Source organism: Peromyscus californicus, unplaced genomic scaffold (genome assembly GCF_007827085.1).
Source record: "Peromyscus californicus insignis strain IS unplaced genomic scaffold, ASM782708v3 Scaffold_12__1_contigs__length_115047231, whole genome shotgun sequence".
NCBI lineage: Eukaryota > Metazoa > Chordata > Mammalia > Rodentia > Cricetidae > Peromyscus > Peromyscus californicus.
In genome coordinates, this window is record NW_026294413.1 from 36,951,504 (window position 1) to 36,970,903 (window position 19,400).

Genomic DNA, 19,400 nt, shown 5'->3' on the forward strand with positions numbered 1-19,400 from the left:
CCTTTTTAAAGTAATATTAAATCTGATGCTATGGACCTGTTGACAGGGAGAGAAGTGTTCTCTCCTGCAAACTTTCAATCAAAGTACGTAAATCAATAGTCTAACTAGCTATAAAACTAAAAGTTTACCTAACAAAATGCTGGTAGCAAAACTAGAGGGAGACAGTTAAATTTGCTTACATGTAGAAAAATAAATTTAACAGAAATGATAATTTCTACATAGTAAAATAGATCTTTAAGTTAGCATCATAGTTTAGGAAGAAAGTTTATTTTAAAATTAAAGTTTTTCAAATAAATCTTTCTATGCACAAAAAAAATTAATACATATTTTCAGAAAAGAAATGAAAAAACATTTATACATTATTTCCCAAGCAAGCAAGTCTCCAAATTGAAAAATCTACGTCAACACTGACCAGGAGCAATGATGTTATACATTCCGTTTTTTGTAGTCTATCTAAGCTTCCACCAAGTTTCAGATATGAACGGTGAATACTATTTCTGGGCAAGATGGTGGACTAGAGGGGGCTTCTGAGAGAGGCAGTAAAGAAAGAGTTAAAATAAATGGGTGTTATTACAAGAAGGAGGGGAAGCTTCAGAAATCCACAAGGACATGACAGAATCCCAGGAAAGAGCAGAAGTAAAAAGGGCAAATGCACCCAGAGAAGAAAGGCAGAGCGCAGCGGTAGTGCGCTGCCCTGGCTGGAGAGGGGAACAGAAGGCGCTTACAAAAGCAGCTGGGGGTCAGGAAGAGACAGACACACAGACACACAGACAGACACACAGACAGACAGACATAGACACACACACAGACACACACACACCATATATGTATGTATGTATGTATATATATATATGTGTGTGTGTGTGTGTATATATATATATATTATATATATATACATACATACATACACACATACAAAAGCAACTTAAAGGAGACAATCTACTCTGACTTGAGACCATGGTGTGGGAATCAGCAGGAGACTGAACAGGACAGCCACAGCCTAGAAGCAAAAGGGAATGAATGAATGTGCTCAGCATGCTTTCTCTTATGTATTCAGCTCAGGATCCCAGTCAGGGAAAGATGCCATCTACAGTGGGCAGGTCCCACCTCAATGAACACAGTCAAGATAAACTCCCACAGGATGCCCACAAGCCTGTCTTCCGGGTAATTCTAGATTCTGCCAAGGTGACAATTAACACTAACCATCATGTCCTGTCTCAGACACTAAGATGGAGAGAAGAGGAGGACACCCAATGCCCACCTTTGGTCTCCACATACACAATGCATGAGTGCACACATGCGCGCGTGCGCACACACGCACGCGCACGCGCACGCACACACACACACACACACACACACACACACACACACACACAAGCAGGGCAACATGAATCCCTCAATGACGGTAATTCTTTAACCACTGAACTCAAAGATGAGAACAGAGCTAAAATGCTAGATCAAGTTTTCTGGGGAAAATGATTAAAGACCTGAAAGAAGACACAGACAAGTAAATGAATTTACACCAGAAGACAGGAAATAAACTCAGTAACAGGTAGAAAAAGCCAGCAAAATAGATGAGAAAAATCAGTAATGTGGGAGAAAAAAGTCAGCAACAAAAATAAAAAATTTACTAAGCAAATTGAGATCTTAAAAAAAAAGAAAAGAAATATAGGGCATGAAAAAAATGAATCAAATTAAAAATACAGAAATGGAAAGGATGAGATGGAAAGGAGCTTGCTGCCAAGCCTGAGAACCTGAGTTTGATCCTAGGGGACCTATATAATGAAAGGAGAGAACTAGTTTCTGAAAGTGTTCTCTGGCCTCTACATGTATGCCGGGGTACACACATGGGGGGGGAGGTACATGAATGTAGTAATATCAGTCAGAAAAATAGATGATTGATAGATACATACATACATACATACATACATACATACATACATACATGGATACATAGATATACAGATACATAGATACATACATAGATGGACAGACAGATACAGACAAGATAGAGAGATGGACATGGGCAGGATTAAAAAAAAAAACACACACACACACACAAACCTAGGATATGATCAAGAAATCAAACCTAAGAACACAACAGATAAAGTTAAGATAAGCAAACATTAAAGGTATAAAGAATCTATTCAATAAAATTAGAGACATATAGGACCCCAAATCTACATAAACAGATAGATAAACTCTCTACAACATACTGGAGGTATTCCAGTGTTCAATCCTAAATTATATTATACAGCCACAGGAAAAACAAAACAGCAACACAGTACAGTAAGGGCACAAGGAGACACATAAACCAGTGGAATAGAATAAAGGACCCAGAAACGAGCCCACGGGCTGCAAATACCTAATGGTTTCTACAAACTGTCAAGACACATACGAGGGAAATGACAAGCTCGAAAACAAAAGGTGGTGGGAAACTGGTTTTCCACATGTAAAAGACAAAACCAGATCCATCGCTCTGCATAAAAATCAATGAAAATGGATCAAAAACCTTAACATAAAACACCGAAACTGCTAGAAAAAAGAACGTGGGTGGAAGAAGTCAAAGTCCAGCAATAGGCAAGGACTTTCTGAAGAGGACTCCAATAGCACCGGAAAACAATCCCAAGAGTTGACAATCCCAAGAGTAGACGGCATGAAATTAAGGAGCTTCTTCAAAACAAAAGAAACCATCATCAGAGTGAAGAGCTAATCAAAACTGTCAACTAAACACCAGACATGTCATTACATCCACATACACATTTATAGAACTGTCAAAAGCAAACCTCCCAAAATCATAAACAAATGGGCTAATGAACTAAACAGACAGCTCTCAAAGGAAAGATACAAATGGCCAATCAATACTTGATAAAAATGTTTAACATCATTAGCTACGAGGGAAAGAAAAAAACCCACAAATGACCAATAAATATTTTTTAAGTATCCCGAAGGACTAAGTCATCAGAGGAAAGCAAAGTAAAACTACTTTGAGAGTCCATCTCACCCCAGCTATACTGGTTATTATCAAGAAATCAAATTCAACAAATGCTGGTGTGGGCAAAGGGGAAAGAACGCCTAATGACTCGGTGCTGGTGGGCTTGTAAACTCGAGCAACCGCCCCGGCAATCAGTATGGAGGATCCTCAACACTCCAAACAGAACCACCACGTGACACTGCTACTCTGCTCTGGGGTGTACGTCCTAAGTCAGCACAGCACAGGGATGCTTGCTCAAACATGTGTACAGCTGTACTATTGACAACAGGTAGGGAACAAGTGGCCTGGTTACCCATCTGTTTTCATTTGGTCTTTGGTCTTTTGGGGGCCCGCCACCCAGCTCCCAACTAAATCACTCAGGGAGGCTTATTCTTAATGATGAATGCCCAGCCTTAGCTTGGCTTATTTCTAGCCAGCTTTTCTTAACTTATTCCATCTACCTTTTGCCTCTGAACTTCTTCCTTTTCTTATTTCTGTAATCTTACTTTCACTCTTACTCCATGGCTGGCTGTGTAGCTGGGAGGCTGGCCCCTGATGTCCTCCTCCTACTCTGGCTACTTCTCTTCTCCTCCCAGATTTCTCCTTCTATCTATCCTCTCTGCCTGCCAGCCCTGTCTATCCTTTCTCCTGCCTCATTATTGGCTGTTCAGTTCTTTATTAGACCATCAATGTTTTAGACAGGCACAGTAACACAGCTTCACAGAGTTAAACAAATGCAACATAAACAAAAGTAACATACTTTAAAATAATGTTCTACAACACCCATCAATAAACAAACAGATAAAGAAAATGTAGTATACAAAACAATGGAATTTCATGCAGCTATAAAGGAAGTGAAATCATGGTATTTACAGAAAACAAATGCAACTGGAAATCATTATGTTAATCAAGGCAAGCCAGACGCATAAAGAAATATACCACATTTTCTCTCAGCTATAGAACCTAAATTTAAAATTACACGTATGTGTATGAGAGTGTTTGTGTGTTTACATGTGCACCTGAAAGTCATGAAACCAACCATCTCATGCTAGTCCACAGGAATTTATTCTGTGCATTTCTTCCTAATTCCAGGTTCGTTGGTTTCACACTCTAGTTTAGCATGAAGTTATTAAACTACAGAGAGTAGGGATGCTATACAATGAGCCTCTTTACTCTCTTCAGACAGGCAGTTTACTAGCATTTTATTGGTGGCATCACATCATAGCCTATAAAGATGTCAACTGTCTTTGAGCTGATCTGCAGTTTCAGTAAAAATTCCAGCACACTTTAAGAGATTTAATAATTTGATTCTAAAATTTATTGGAAGAAAAAAAATAGTAACCTAAGGAAGAATATTGTATTTTACAACCACAAGTTTAGAAAAAATGGTAATTTCAAGTGTCATAAAGGCATCTTTCAAATAGATCTTGTATACTCTAGTGAAAGCAATAAAAATGATGCAACTCTTTGTAAAATAATTTGGCATCATCTTATAAACATGAACACTGGCTTAACTCTATCATGCACTAATTCAGTTCCTCAGTTCTTCTCTTATATGTTTGTTCTTAGAAATAGTATCCATTTTCAAAACAAATTAAAAAATAATTAAATAGCCATCAAAGGAAATGATGCATATTTATTATTGCATATGTAATCAAAATGTACTTAAAATCAATGAACAAACTAAAAATTTACAGCAATTGTTTCTTAGTGTAGGAAAGGGTGGGGGCCACAACACCTGAGCAGAATCATTCCGACACTCTAGTGTCTGCATCAGAAGAGGCTTCAGAGGCACCTACTTTAATATTAAGCTTCAAAGCATACCTATATGTACATACATCAAACATATATATGTATGTACATATATCAATATTTTAAATAATTTATGGTTTAAAATCAATATATTGGTTTGGTCAGTAAAATTTCAGAATTGAAAAGCTAGATGTACAACCTACATAGCATGAACACACCCAAAGTCAAACCACAGAGTGAGTTTGAAACCAGAAGTGTTAGTAAAATCATTTCTAAGAGGGAGAATAATGGAAAAACCACAGTTTACACCATTTGACAATTTCCCTCGCCAATCTCAACAACCAACAAAATCCAGCTACACTCTGTGCCAAGAAGAGATGTGCTATCAGCCGGCATGCATGAGCTAGAACACACTGGTCCCAGCACAGGGCAAGAAGAAATGTGCTATCAGCTGGCATGCATGAGCTAGAACACACTGGTCCCAGCACAGGGCAAGAAGAGATGTGCTATGAGCCGGCATGCATGAGCTAGAACACACTGGTCCCAGCACAGGGCAAGCACCTCGTTCTGTGCTTTGGTCAAATGACGTCACTCACTCTGGACACAGCCTAGTGCTACTACAGCTGTGCCTCAGAAACTCGGTCTTCTTGCTGTTCCCCTGCAACATATGATTCTTCTACTCTACACTAAGAAGAGCTGAGACAAGTGCACGACTCTGTACACCATGGAAAAGATATGCCATGTTTTCTTTCTCCTCTCTAAACAAGTTATCTTAGAATAAAAACACTCCTCAAACTCAGTGAGAGAATTCAGGTTCTAGTAATCACAAATACCAAATACATACATCTTCCAGACATAATTACCAGCCAAAAAGTTTGATTAGGCCCCATTTCATTTAATTCATATTATAAAAATGGCATGTTGTTTTCAAATAGAAATAATATTGAATATGGTGTGTGTTGTTTTATGTATATCTACTAAATGTACACACATATACTACATATACATTCACAATATATGTGTATATTTAAAAATCTTACATCAGGAAGATGTGTGTACAGAGTATGCACACTCTGAGGGTTTTTTCCAAAGATTTATTTTTACTTATGTGTACACGTTTGTTTACATGCATGTGCATACATATGCAGGTGCCCAGAGAGGCCAAAGAGGGCATCAGCTCTGGCGACCTGTACTTACAGGTGGTTGTAAATCACCTGCCACATGGGTGCTGGGAAGCCAACACCAGTCCCCTGCAAATGCAGCAGAGTGGTGAGTGGTAAGCCAGCGCTCCAGCACATACACAGTGCAGTCTTAAGTTTCAAACAGGCCTCCACCGTGCAGACCCGCTCACTATTCCGTAACTGAAACTCCTATCTCTAAAAGCCAACAGTCCAGAGAGGAAAGCTAGTCTCCTGTCCGAGTTCTTCTTCCTGTACGTACTTCTAACAAAACCTGTTTTATGGAGTTCTTTGTCTCTTTCACTTGGCACAAATGTACACTCAAAACTGCTATAGGGTCAGTGAGATGGCTTGGTGCTTTTCACAAAGCATGATGACCTGAGTTCAAGTCTCAGGGCCCACATGGTGGAAAGAGAGACAACTCCCAAAAGTTGTCCTCTGACCTCCATACACTCACCAAGACATACACACATACTCATATTCCCTCTCTCTCCTCTCTCTCTCAGGAAAAGAATAAATGTAATATTTATTTACCTGTTTGAATAAAACAAAACATTTCTGGGGGCTGGGGAGATGGCTCCGAAGTTAAGAGCACTGGCCACTCAGCACTTAGCTAACAACCAACAACCATCTGTCACTTCCATTCCAAGAGATCTCTGCCCTCTTCTGGCCTCCACAGGCACTAGGCACACATGTGTGAACAGACATACCTGCAGTTTAACACCCCAGCAACATAAAAGAAGATAAACACTCCTGGCCGGGCAGTGGTGGTGTACACCTTTAATCCCAGCACTTGGGAGGCAGAGGCAGGTGGATCTCTGTGAGTTCGAGGCCAGCCTGGTCTACAGAGCGAGATCCAGGACAGGCACCAAAGCTACACAGAGAAACCCTGTCTCGAAAAATAAAACAAAACAAAACAACAACAACAACAACAAAAAGATACATACTCCTGCAGAGAAAGCAGCAATGCACACTTGTAATCCTGCGCCTGCAAGCGGAAGGCCCGGGGGTCACAAATTTTGGTGCACCCTGAGCTACACAGCAAGTTCCAAAATAGTCTGGCTTATCTCAAAAAATAGGAAAGAATAAAAGAAGCAAAAATGATTTTCCAGTGCTCTGCTGTAATTTATTTCACATGCAACCAATACACCAGAAGACAAGGCTGGAGCTTGACAGACACTGTTGATTCACCTGTGGAATTACACGGTAAATGAGGATCAGTCACGGATCCTCGTGTAAATAAACCTGACAGCGGAGGGAAAGAAATACTTGGCAGAGGTCATCAGGGACCGTGATGCAGAAACAGAACGCAAACGTGGGGCTGTCTCACCCCACAAAGTGTGTCTTCCATTGTGCCTTCCACAAGTCCCATTAAAAGCAGACGTGGGTACACAGAGCACTGAGAATACTCTTCTTTAAAAACGAATTGCACTCAGAAGGTGTCAGAAGATTGGAAGAGAAGGTACACTGGAGTTGGAAACTGCAGACTGAACAGCAGTGTCTACAACTGCAGGACATCTGGGTGCCCAGAAACAGAAGCCGAATTCATGGTGGGCATTTCTGCCTTAGCGTTTTTCCAAAGACTGTACAGATGATAAAGTCCAATCATTTAACATTAGTCCGAGGCGATTTCTCAAACAAATCACCAAAAAGAGACCAGAAGAAGGTTTTACTAAACACAAGCTCTAAACAAGACTTGATGGAGGAGGTGGGCCCAAAAGCATCGGGGATGGAAAGAAACAGTGTAGAGCTGCCTGGAATCCTTTCAGATCTCCAACTGATGTGCACATACAACAAGACCACCGAGGTGAAAATCATAATGGTGTCAACGATAACAACACAGGAAAATGTAGAGATTAGCAGTGTGGCGGTATACTTACTGCAGGACTGTAAAGAGCCTATCCTTTAGGAATTTAGAGCCTTAAAAAAATGTCTTGAGTAGTTTCCCAAACTTGAGATTCCTGAACAACAAAAGCAACAGTTATAAATAAAAACAACAGCACAGCAGACAAACTGCCCCTGACTGCTTTGAGTAGTTAGCAAAAGGACACGGGAGGGAAGCACACGGAGCAAACACATTCCGGGTCACACGTCCCCCATGAGACATCCAGTCTCGGGTCTAGCCTTCACTGCCTAGAGTGTGCTCCTGACAGAACATACTTTTCAAAGTTCTCTTGTTGCTTTAGTTTTCAGAATCTATCTGTTTAAGACATTTAGAAGGGTAGAGATTTAAATACTGAGAAGTTTTATTATTAAGCCCCAGTAAATAAAACACAAATTCCTAATTTTATTCATTTTTCTGAAAAATACAAGTACATGCTAAATTTTAACAACTCAACCACTAAATGAGACACTAATAAACTGTCCTTTACTGCAGACTAAATTAAGATAGATATATAACAACTTTAGATTGAAACCTGAACCTTTTCCCAGTTTTTTTCTTCTTAAAAACATTCACCCTCTAAACTGAGAATGATGCTGGTTCCCTCTGAATTTTAAGGCAAGGCTGCCATCTTGTGGCTCAGGTTGGTATTGCTGAGGTTCTGAGCCAGTCACTTCAGTTTGCAAAACTGAAGCCTTACATCAGTTTCACATTTTAAAAAGTCATATGCGACGGTCGGTCAGTAAGAGGACTTACAATTAAAAAAAATAAATAACTCCAGAACCTAACGGCTGTGTGGCAATTTCCTCCAAGTTGAAACATTCCATCCTGGAGAAAGACTCAGAAGACTCAGAGTAAACCCCCCTTACAAGCCCTTCAGATCTGAAACCTAAGGTTGATGAGGCCCCTCCCCAAGGCTATGGAGGCAGGAAACTCTGCTGGAGGGCGGAGTGGCCTTCATGAGTCTTCCTGAATGATGAGTCCAGATGCTAGGAAAGATTCTCCAACCTACGGAGCCACCGCAGGCCAGGCAGAGAGCATCCTTACCCCTGCTGGGGTGGAGATTTTTATGATGCTGCTTCCTTTGAGTCCACAGCTGCTCCTGCAGCCAATCCCTTTCTGATACCTCTGTAAGTAACTCCAAGAAACTCCTTGGTTCATCAAATTGGACATTTGATGTAATCATTGCTTCAGCTGGTTGTTGGCTCCCTAGCTGCACTGAACAGACATTTGTGTCCCCTCCCTCCAGGAGAGTGTCACCTAACACATTTCCTGTTAGGCTTCCTCAGCAATGTGCAGAAGTCCTCCAGCAACTGTACTGGACAAGCTAAAACTGAGCTATGTCTTACAATTACCATTCAGACCCTGTTTCAAACTGCCATGAAAATAACAATTTTTTTAAGTTAAACAGAGAAAAACGTTAAATTATTATACTGCATTTATATTATGACTATTTCCCATGGTCTCCAGTTTCTGCACTACTAGCTGTCCCAAGACTTCAGAGTACCTAAAAAACACAAAGCCTGCCCTCAAAAAGCTCAGCAAAGAAGCTGTGTGAGATACAACATACACCCCCTTTCTTTCTCTCTGTCCCTCTCTCTCTGTCTCCCCCCCCACACACACACACTCACACACACACACACACACACACACACACACACACACACACACACACACTCAGCCTCCAACACTTAGGACCTAAGGAGGAAAGAGAAAAACTCTCGGGACGTGTAGGCTGACAGGGAAGAGCCTCGAGGAAAATCTCTGTCCACCTTCTCACCACTTTCAATCCTCTGCTTGAAACCTATTGTCAGGGTCGAACACCAGCCACGGTACACAGAAATTTCAAAACAATGTCCCAGAGAGAATGAGAGAGAAGACCCTCAGGGGAAATACTATATTAATTACTAGTAAAGTTATTCACTGTTTGCAATTCTATTTTCTCTCAAATTAATCAGTGATAACAGCAATGACTAAGACGTCAGTTGCAAAATCCAGATGACAATGTCCTTCTGAAAGTCCAAGACATCTTAGGAATGAGACTGTAAATTCAGAGTAGACAAGTTAGGTGTCATCTAACTACAGACCTACCACCATCTTTCTTACCTGATCACAAATCTACCAGCTCTCCATTCTCTCTCTAATATGACATGACCAAATCTTGAAAATGGTGTTATCTTAGTCTCACTAATCAGAACAGCAACGACAGGCTTTGGCCTTTCAGGAGATGAAATTCAGACTCCTCTCGTCTACCTTCCTGAAGAGCTGCAGAACATCGTGATGAGCCTCTGCCTAGGGAACAACTTCCAAAGAGGCAGGAGGACACTGAGCGGAGGCTTTTAAAAGAATCGCACAAGGCAAATGAAGGGCGTCCCCACAAAGATGATGGCTGCCACTCCTCCCTTGCTTCTAAATACTTGGGAAAATGTTCCCCGATCTTCAAATGGCTTTCTCTCTTAGAAATGGGAGTATCACAGCCAGCCTTGAAATTCAGTACAATCAGTCAGAGCAGCTTCAGGCCTCCCTTGATCCTATGACAAAGATTAGTCTGGCTCATGGAGGTTCAGGGCTCAATCCGACAATAAAAATGAGTCCACTTGCTTGCGTCTTTCACTGAATTCTCCTGGAGCTCTCAGTAACTGAGCAGAGGTAATTAGCATTTATGCACTTTTAGATTTCTGAGCCAAACACACCATCCTGAATGGCTCATTATATGTCAAAGTCACCATGTGCACTGCACTATGTTGAACATTTCATGTGCAGTAACTTTTTTTGGCATAAAGGAATAATATTTTAATGATATGAGTATTAACCTCTAGAAAGATGAAATAACTTGCCAAAAATCACAAAATTTAATCATCTAGAGAAATAGGGTTTGAGTAAGGCCAATGGCTGTACTCCTATCTTCCTATCTGTTACTGGTCCCTATTACATCATCCCCCTCCACACCTAATATGAACCAGGCCTCCCCTGCCTCTTAAGACATACACCATACATTTTCTTTTTAATGCTGGTCAGAAGACTGGAAAGTTGCTCTCCAGTCTGCTGTTTGGGAGCTAACCATGAAATCGAGGTTACTTTCCGTTTCCCTCTCATTCTCCTTTCTTCTTCTGCTCACCTCCCTGACCAACCTTTATTCCTTTCCCAATATAAAAGGAAAACTGGAGAATATTATTTTACACCAAAATCCACTAACTACATTTCATGTCAGAAGCAGTTAGTGAAAAGGGAAATATAAGCAATAAAAATAACAGAAAAGAATCATCTAGCTCCTCTGCTATTCTTTAGAGCAGAGCCTAGCATAATCATCATCAGAGAGGCTTCCTCCAACAGCAGCTGATGGGAGCAGATGCAGAGACCCACAGTCAAACATTAGGCAGAGCTTGGGGAATCCTGCAGAAGAGGGGGAAGAAGGATTATAGGAACCAGAAGGGTCAAGGACACCACAAAAATACCCATAGAATCAACTAACCAGGGTCCATAGGGGCTCACAGAGACTGAACCAACAATCAGGAAGCCTGCAGGGACTGACCTAGGCACTGTGCATATAAGTTATGGTTGAGTAGCTTGGTGTTCTTGTGGGACTCCTAACAGAGGGTGTAGGGGTGTCTCTGACTCTTTGCTTGCTTTTGGGACCCTTTTCCTCCTACCGTGCTACCTTATCTAGCCGTAATATAAGGGGATGTGCCTCGTCTTATTATACCTGTATATGCCTTGTTTGGTATTCCGGGGAGGCCTGCCCTTTTCTGAAAGGAAACAGGAGGAGTAGATCTGGGGGAGAGGGGGTGTCCAGGGGAGAGACTGGGAGGAGAGGAGGAAGGGAGGGGAAACTGCAGCTTGATGTAATATGTGAGAGAAGAATTTAAAAAAAAAAAAAAGTAGAATGATCTAGCAATATCTATTTCATTTGAAAGGGATTACTTTATCTATTCATTCTATATATAAATTAGCATCATATTTAAGCATAATTTACATGATAATTGGCAAAGCAAAGTAAAAGGCAGATTAATAATTAAAATAGCATACTTACTAATACTTCCCTACAGCATATTTACAGAATAAGATAAAGCTTATTTTAAACTAGAACTACAACATATGCAAATTAATGGTAGACGATTCTAGAGTCACGTCTTTATAACAATCAGGCATTATTAACAGGAAGAAATGCTAGACAGTAAACCTTTCTAATAAAAGCACAAATACGATGTAGTGAGCTGCATTAATCTTTAATTCATATCAAACATATATCCCTTGAATATTTAGCCTAAATATAGCTATATTCAAATATAGTGTGTGGAGTTCTAGCTGATGGCCAACAAAAATCAGTACAATCTGTGTATCAGCTTTTAAAATTTCTATTAAAATTGTTTTGAAACCATTTTCTTCCTGCTGTGAGAGGAATTATATCCGGTCAGCAGCAGCTACTAAAGGGGAAAATAGAGTCAAAGAGAAAGAACAGGGAAAAAAATGATCTAGCAATTTCTATTTCATATGAAATGGGAGTCTTTTATCTAGTTATTCTATGTATAAATTAGCATCACATTTAGACATGTTTTAAGAAATAATATGTACCACAGAAGATTCCAGCTTATAAAGTTTTGTTAATTGTTATCAACTGCCTTCAAAGGAAACGTTTACAAAGGACTGCACACAGTTTTAGAAGCAAAACTGAGTTGAGAAGTGGCCGAGACAAAGAATGTCTCCATCTACTGGTGAGCTCAAGGCAGTGCAGGCATTTCTGCATCTTAAGGTCAGAGACATGGGAAAGCACTGATACAGGAAGCTCATTTTCCTTCTTTCTTCCCTTTTTTGGGGGCGGGGGAGGGTTGGTTTTTCGAGAAAGGCTTTCTCTGTGTAACCCTGGCTGTCCTGGATTTGTGCTGTAAACCAGGCTGGCCTCAAACTCAGAGATCAGCCTGCCTCGGCCTCCTGAGAGCCGGGATTAAAGGTGTGTGCCACCACCGCCCAGCTGGCTCTCATTTTCTTAATAAAATGAGTATACAGATGTGCATGAACTCTTGTGTAATTACTGTTCCCATCAGAGATGGCCACAATTATCACCCAATCTGCAGTTATAATGTGGGGGTTTTCTATGGATGTTTCTGGGACAGCAAGGCCAACATCCCCTTAAAAGGACCAAAATGCAAATGACCAGGTTCCATCTTCATGCTATGGAGCTGGAAATTCAGGTAGGGGCAAGGACAGTTTGGGGACCAAGGCAAAACCAGCAGGAAACTATATCTAAGAACAACTATTTTTGTAACCAAAAGTGCAAGAGGACACTGTAAAACAGACTAGAAACAGAAGTCAACACTTGACACTAACAATAAGACAAAAAGCCGAAGTTCCAAGACAAATGGAAGAAGCGGGGTGCCAATGTCAACTCTATAAGTCAACACTTGACACTAACAATAAGACAAAAAGCCGAAGTTCCAAGACAAATGGAAGAAGCGGGGTGCCAATGTCAACTCTATGAGGAACTATCCAGAGGAAAGTAACCACATGCTCTCCACTCCCTCAGAAGGGGCAGAAAGAAGACATCATGGACTATAACACAGCTAAGAAACTAGACTAACAGTTCAAAACATTATCAATGGCAATTTTCAATTCTTTACTAAAACAATAGACATTTAAAATGTGCAGGAACTATCATCCATACCTGGTTATCTTTAAAAGGTATTCCCATATTTGAAAAATGAGACCTCTAAGTAAATCCGTAATAATACTTCTATGTGAAACACACAATAACAACAGTAAACATGCATCTTGGCCAAACTGCTAAGGACCTCACAACCTTATACTTTTATATTCATAAACATACTGAGTAAACTTAGTAACAGTTTATGAAGGAAACAACAACATAAACATCGACAATGCGATGAGTGTTACATGCCAAGTTAATACACCATATTTATAATTTGCGAATGAGTTTTACTTTTCATAACATTCTATATGTGAAACGGAGCAGCATTATAGTTGTGACCTCCCAGCCTCTCTTCCAGTAACTTAGTGCACACTCCCACTTTTTATGGCAGTCAGCAAAGCTCGAGAATCATCTTTCTTCTTCTTTACCTTTTCTACCTTTCCGCCGTTGATGTCACTGGGAAGGAACTTCTTGCCAATTGTTCTCAAATCTGTCTAAAATAAGTATTTTATTATTAAAATAGAATTATAGAAAAAGTATCTTTAAATTCAGTCTTATGAATAAGAATTAAGTAAACATCTTTAACTAGTTATACAATGTCTGCAGACAGTCACTAATCTTGGTATTGTGTAAAGTGCACCAGTGAAGCAGACAGTGAAGACAGGCGTCCTGTGTCTTTTCTTAGTCACTCTTCTCTACTAAAGTCTCCAACAAATTACCTCCATTATGATCTTACTGAAAATGAATGCCATAATCCAAAATTCAAATGACAGTTTTGGACTGCAATAAACACAGTGCGTGTGTGTGTGTGTGTGTGTGTGTGTGTGTGTGTGTGTGTGTGTGTATACACACACATATATATATTCATATACATAGATATGTTCTAACAACTAAACCCCATATTATCTTAATCTCCAAAGACATGAAAACCAACTGCCCCACCAGCTCTGACACTCATAATATAGCAAAGCACAGGAAAGAACAGGGACCGGTGTCACAGGGACGGCCCAGCGGCCGCACCTTAGCAGTGACAACATTTTCCCTGCTTGTGTAAATCACAGAAGGAGAAAATGGTGAATTAACGGCTAACTATGACAATGCAGAAATACATGTAACTCAGCAAATCATCGCACACAAAAACTAAAACAGAGACTGGTTACTAAGGTTGCAGCATCTCTGCTAAAGAGAAGATCACACAATCCATATAAAAAGTAGAGCTTTTAAGAACAGTATCCTCTTCAGAAGTAAAAACCTAAGATAATTTGGAAAGCCTTTCTATGGAGTACAGATCTCAAGAGAAACAATATACTGTGTTTTCAAACTTACTAAACACTAACAGTGCTCAATAAATTAACACTGCACTTAATATTTGCTGAATAATTCAAGTATTTGAACCTCAAACTACATGCAGGATTTTAATGCCATTCCTTAACATTCTTACGTCCTTACTTTATAGATGAAAAAGGAAAGACGTCTTTTTCAACACAGAAATCGGAGCATAAAGGAAACATCTACGGAGAACCAGAAGGTGGAGAGACGGCTCAGAGGTGAAGAACAGCGCTCGCTCTCGCAAAAGACCTGGGTTCCATTCCCAGCACCCACGTGGGAGCTTACAACTGTCTGAAGATCTGGCAACCTCATTTGACTCCCCAGAGCACCAGGCACAAACATGATGTACATTTACACAGGCAGGGAGAACACTCATACACATGAGAGAAAATAAATAAATCATGCTTTTTTTAGACAAATTAAATGGAAAACTGTTTTAAAGTATTGTAAGCTCTTACTAAGTTGATAAAAATATGATGGATCCTACAATTAATAAACTTTTTCACTTCCCATTGTATTCTGTGTGATATTTACAATTATTTAATACTAAGGTCATTAAATTCAACAAACATCTCTATAACTTGAAAAGGTGGAAAATTAAAGATTTCCTCTACATTATTTATCATAAAATACAGTTCATGGTGTATTTTTCATTGGAATAGCTTTAAATTTTAAAAGAGAGCCAAATAAAAGTTAATAAACTTCACCTACATTGAGAGCAATCAGGATGATGTCATTTGTACTGACTTGGCCAGGAGAGCTTGTACAAGCTTCAATGCCTTCATCTGAAAGATACCTGTTGAAATAAAATAAAAAGCTTAATAATAGTAAACAAAATTTTACAATATGCAGTTTTGTTTTCTATTAAATACTGGGAAAGACTAAACATTCCAGTCTGTATACTATACTGATACTAGTTCAGAATATATGTGTGTGTGTGTGTGTGTGTGTGTGTATACACATATACATATATATATATATATATATGTGTGTACCCTTGAGATATTGTGTAAATAAAATTATCCATATGCTTTCTAAGAAAAGCTACTTACATATCAGCCTGCCTATGAGCTACTCTTTGGAATAATATAAATATAATTTCTGATCTAATCTCTGTCAATGTGGTAAGCTTTTAAAAGAGGGTGAACTACAGTGTAAGGACTAAAATAACCACACTTTTAAACTGAGCTGAACAAACTAAGAACAAGAAAATCCCTCCTGGATACTTGTTTGCATTATCTTCTCACATCCCTTCTTAATATCACGTTCTCAAGAATTCTTCAGTAAGTGCTTCTGACTATAAGAGACATAAGGAAAGGTAACCTTTATAGTATAGCCTTTGCCTTTTATGTCTGTTTTCTGAATCATTATCTTATTATCCTAATGTTCGTTTTCTCAGTTCAACCCAATCTTACATCTGGACAAAACAGTCCTTAATTCAAGAGTGAAGGAACTGTTGTATCCAAAGGGGGGAAACTAGTTCTACCCATTCAACAAACCCATATGCAATACAGGGCTTGTTTGTTTGTTTGTTTGTTGGTTTTTTGGTTTTGTTTGTTTGTTTGTTTTTTGGGTGTTTTTTGATAAATTCTATGATTCAAGTATAAACTAGCTTATAAAAATGTCCATCAGCATCTCAAATGTTTTTATGGTCAACATCAATGTGTTTAACCAATAGGCTACAGCCACCACCCACCATCACTGCCCACCTGCTCCTAGCACTAAGAGAACTGGCCTGACAGCTAATCCAACAGTTATCTTAAGCCCATTCTTGATGAGTCAGCAACTCTACCATTAGCCTCCACTACTGCACTAATTTTAAGACATTTATCAATGTAAATTTTTTAATTATTTGCACATTTATTTGAGGTGTGTGAACATGTACTACAGTGTAAATGTGGAAGTCAGAAGACAGCTCTGTGGAGTTATTTCTCCCCTTCCCCTTGTACATAGGCTCCAAGGATCAAACTTAGGTTCCCAGCAAGTGCCTTTACCTACTGAGCCATCCTGCAGGCCCAAAATATGAATCTTATCTGGACACAGAAAAGAAACAGAGTGAACAAGGCTGGCATCGTGGCACATGCTTATACTCTCAACACTGGGAAGGCAGAGGCAGGAAGACCGTCACAAGTCTGAAGCCAGACTGGTCTACATAATGAGTGACAGGCTAGCCAGAATTACAAAGCTAGACACTGTCTCCAACACAGACACACACACACACACACACACACACACACACACACACACACACACACACACACACAAGAGGGGGAAGGAGCGACAAACAGGTGGACAGAGAGGGGAAGAGGGAGGAGGAAGTAGCAACTTCACAGCAGAGAATTAAAGAGATCTCCAAATAAATATAGCCAGTAAAAATAAATGTAAATAGTTAGGACTATATAACAGAGTAGATCAAAGATGATAAGTCTATGACAAAACCAAGTATATAAAAGGAAAGAGTGTGTGTGTGTGTGTGTGTGTGTGTGTGTGTGTGTGTGTGTGTAACTACTAGGTACTACTACTAATGCTTCCAACCATGGCAATCCTAAAGTAAAATGATTAATGAAAACAAGCACTTTAATTTGTGGCAGAGAGAAGCAGTTCTTAAGTATGTAAGTCAGCAACTGAAAATAAACAGACGGTAGATAGGAACGAGAGTGCATGAGGGACCACATGTAAAGTAAACTCAGATATCTAAACATTACTTATAAGTCAAAACAGTTATGATAATTTCCTTTAGTCTCTTTTTTTTCATCTGCTCATTAATATTAGGTGTACATGAAATTCTAATTAACTGTCATCTAAATTTACTTCTACAAGTATTAATTAAGCCCTATGATATAGAAAGTATTGTGTGAATCAGAAATTATTAGTAAAATGATGAAAACTTTACATTGTCCTTCAGGGAGTTGACTGTCATCCATACAGTTTAACGTAACATACAGACAGGTATTTACGAGGCCAAAATAGCTACACATGAAACGTTATGGAAGGTTAAGGCAGTTTGGAGAAAGGAAAAGGATATGGAAAGGGAGTATTAAAAGCCAAAATATGAAAGTGTGAAATGATCCTTGAGCATCCTGGCTGAAAAATGAGGACAGACATACAAGTCTAGTGTGAACCTAATTTGAGGAAGGAACAGTAACTCCAAGGGAAATGGATGATATGTTAAATACTAATTGAGTGATTACAAACCACAACTCTCCAGCCTCTTGCACATGGGGACACAGCATGCAATGACTAACAGAATACGGACTTGTTTCCTAAAGAGTAACCCTTTAGACCTACAGGACAACAGCCTATCAAACAGACCGACATAACCTTTCAAAGTAACCAAAGTTCACACCATCAATTTTACATATGAAGAAAGAAGTCCCAGAGACTTAAACTTGCCGAAAACACAAGCTTAGTTGATAGAAAACTGAAACCAAAAATGCCCCAATTCCCACCTATTCAATAGTCTGACCACTGTAACAGATTCTAATTTATCAAACAACTAATTATTTATAAGAATAGGATCTATACAAGCCAACTGTGATGGCTATTCTTGGTTGTCAACTTGTCTATATCTGGAATTAACTAAAACCCAAAAATGGGGGGCTCAGCTGTTGAGGGATTTCACTTAATTTGAAGTAGGAAGATCCTCTTCTAATCCTGATCTTTGAGGCAGGAAGACACACCTTTAATGCAGATCATTGGAGCTGGGAAAGCCACCTCTAATCTGGGCCATACCTTCCACTGGAAGCCTGTATAAGGATATGGAAGGAGGAAGCTTTTGCTCTTTGCCTACTTGCCCTTGCTCTTGCTAGCAAGTCCACACTGGCATCAGAGCCTACTTCTGCAGGATTCCAGTGTATACTGAAGACCAGCTGAGACATCCAGCTCTGTAGACTGCAACTATTGGATTCTTGGACTTTCTATTCGTAGGCAGCCATTGTTGGATTAGCTGGACTGCAGCCTGTAAATCATTCTAATAAGTTCCCTTTCTATATATAGAGATTCACTCTTTGAGTTTTGTCACTCCAGAGAACCCTAATACATCAATATTTGTGCAATTCAATTTCTTAATCAATTTGATACTTAACACAGATACATATACACACACAATCTCAATCTCTCTCTCTCTCTCTCTCTCTCTCTCTCTCTCTCTCTCTCTCTCTCTCTCTCTCTCACACACACACACACACACACACCAAGAAAATTCAATCAGTAAGCTCCAAAGTGTACTAAACAACAAACAGTATAGTTTCATAGTAAAAGATCAGGGAACAAATATAAACTACTGATGAGAGGAAAGGCTATTAAAAACAATTAAAAATGCCCATTCTTAGAAAAATATAAAAAGAAAAAGATTGTAAGTTCTTCAGTTACAGTTCCCATTGCTGTGTCCAAACATCTTGACAAGAAGGAACCTGAGCATCCAGCTTTAGTAGGGATGCAGGCTACCATGGCCGGGAAGACATTAGGAGACAGGAGCATAAGGCAGATAGTCACACCGTATCCACACTCAGGAAGCAGAGAGGTCAGGAAGTCAGGCCCATCTCAACTGACTCACTTCCTAGGATCCACCTCCCAGAGGTTTTACACCCTCCCTAACCGCTCCACCAGCTAGGGATCAAGTGCCCAAACACAATAGGGGAA

The 19,400-nt window shown here is 39.6% G+C and overlaps 1 protein-coding gene across 5 annotated transcripts in view; it reads right to left on the minus strand.

The window, feature by feature from the left end:
- Tdrd3 (tudor domain containing 3) overlaps nucleotides 1-19,400 on the minus strand; it is a 157,614-nt gene that overhangs the window by 77,276 nt on the left and 60,938 nt on the right. For 4 of the 5 annotated variants that reach the window (XM_052732616.1, XM_052732615.1, XM_052732619.1 and 1 more), the window contains exons 2-3: nucleotides 15,471-15,555; nucleotides 13,859-13,924 (exon numbers count right to left, since the gene is read on the minus strand). In XM_052732616.1, coding sequence (XP_052588576.1) covers nucleotides 13,859-13,924; nucleotides 15,471-15,555 — 151 coding nt within the window. Of the gene's footprint in view, nucleotides 1-13,858; nucleotides 13,925-15,470; nucleotides 15,556-19,400 lie in introns of those variants that run through there. The other variant, XM_052732618.1, reaches the window with a different exon arrangement.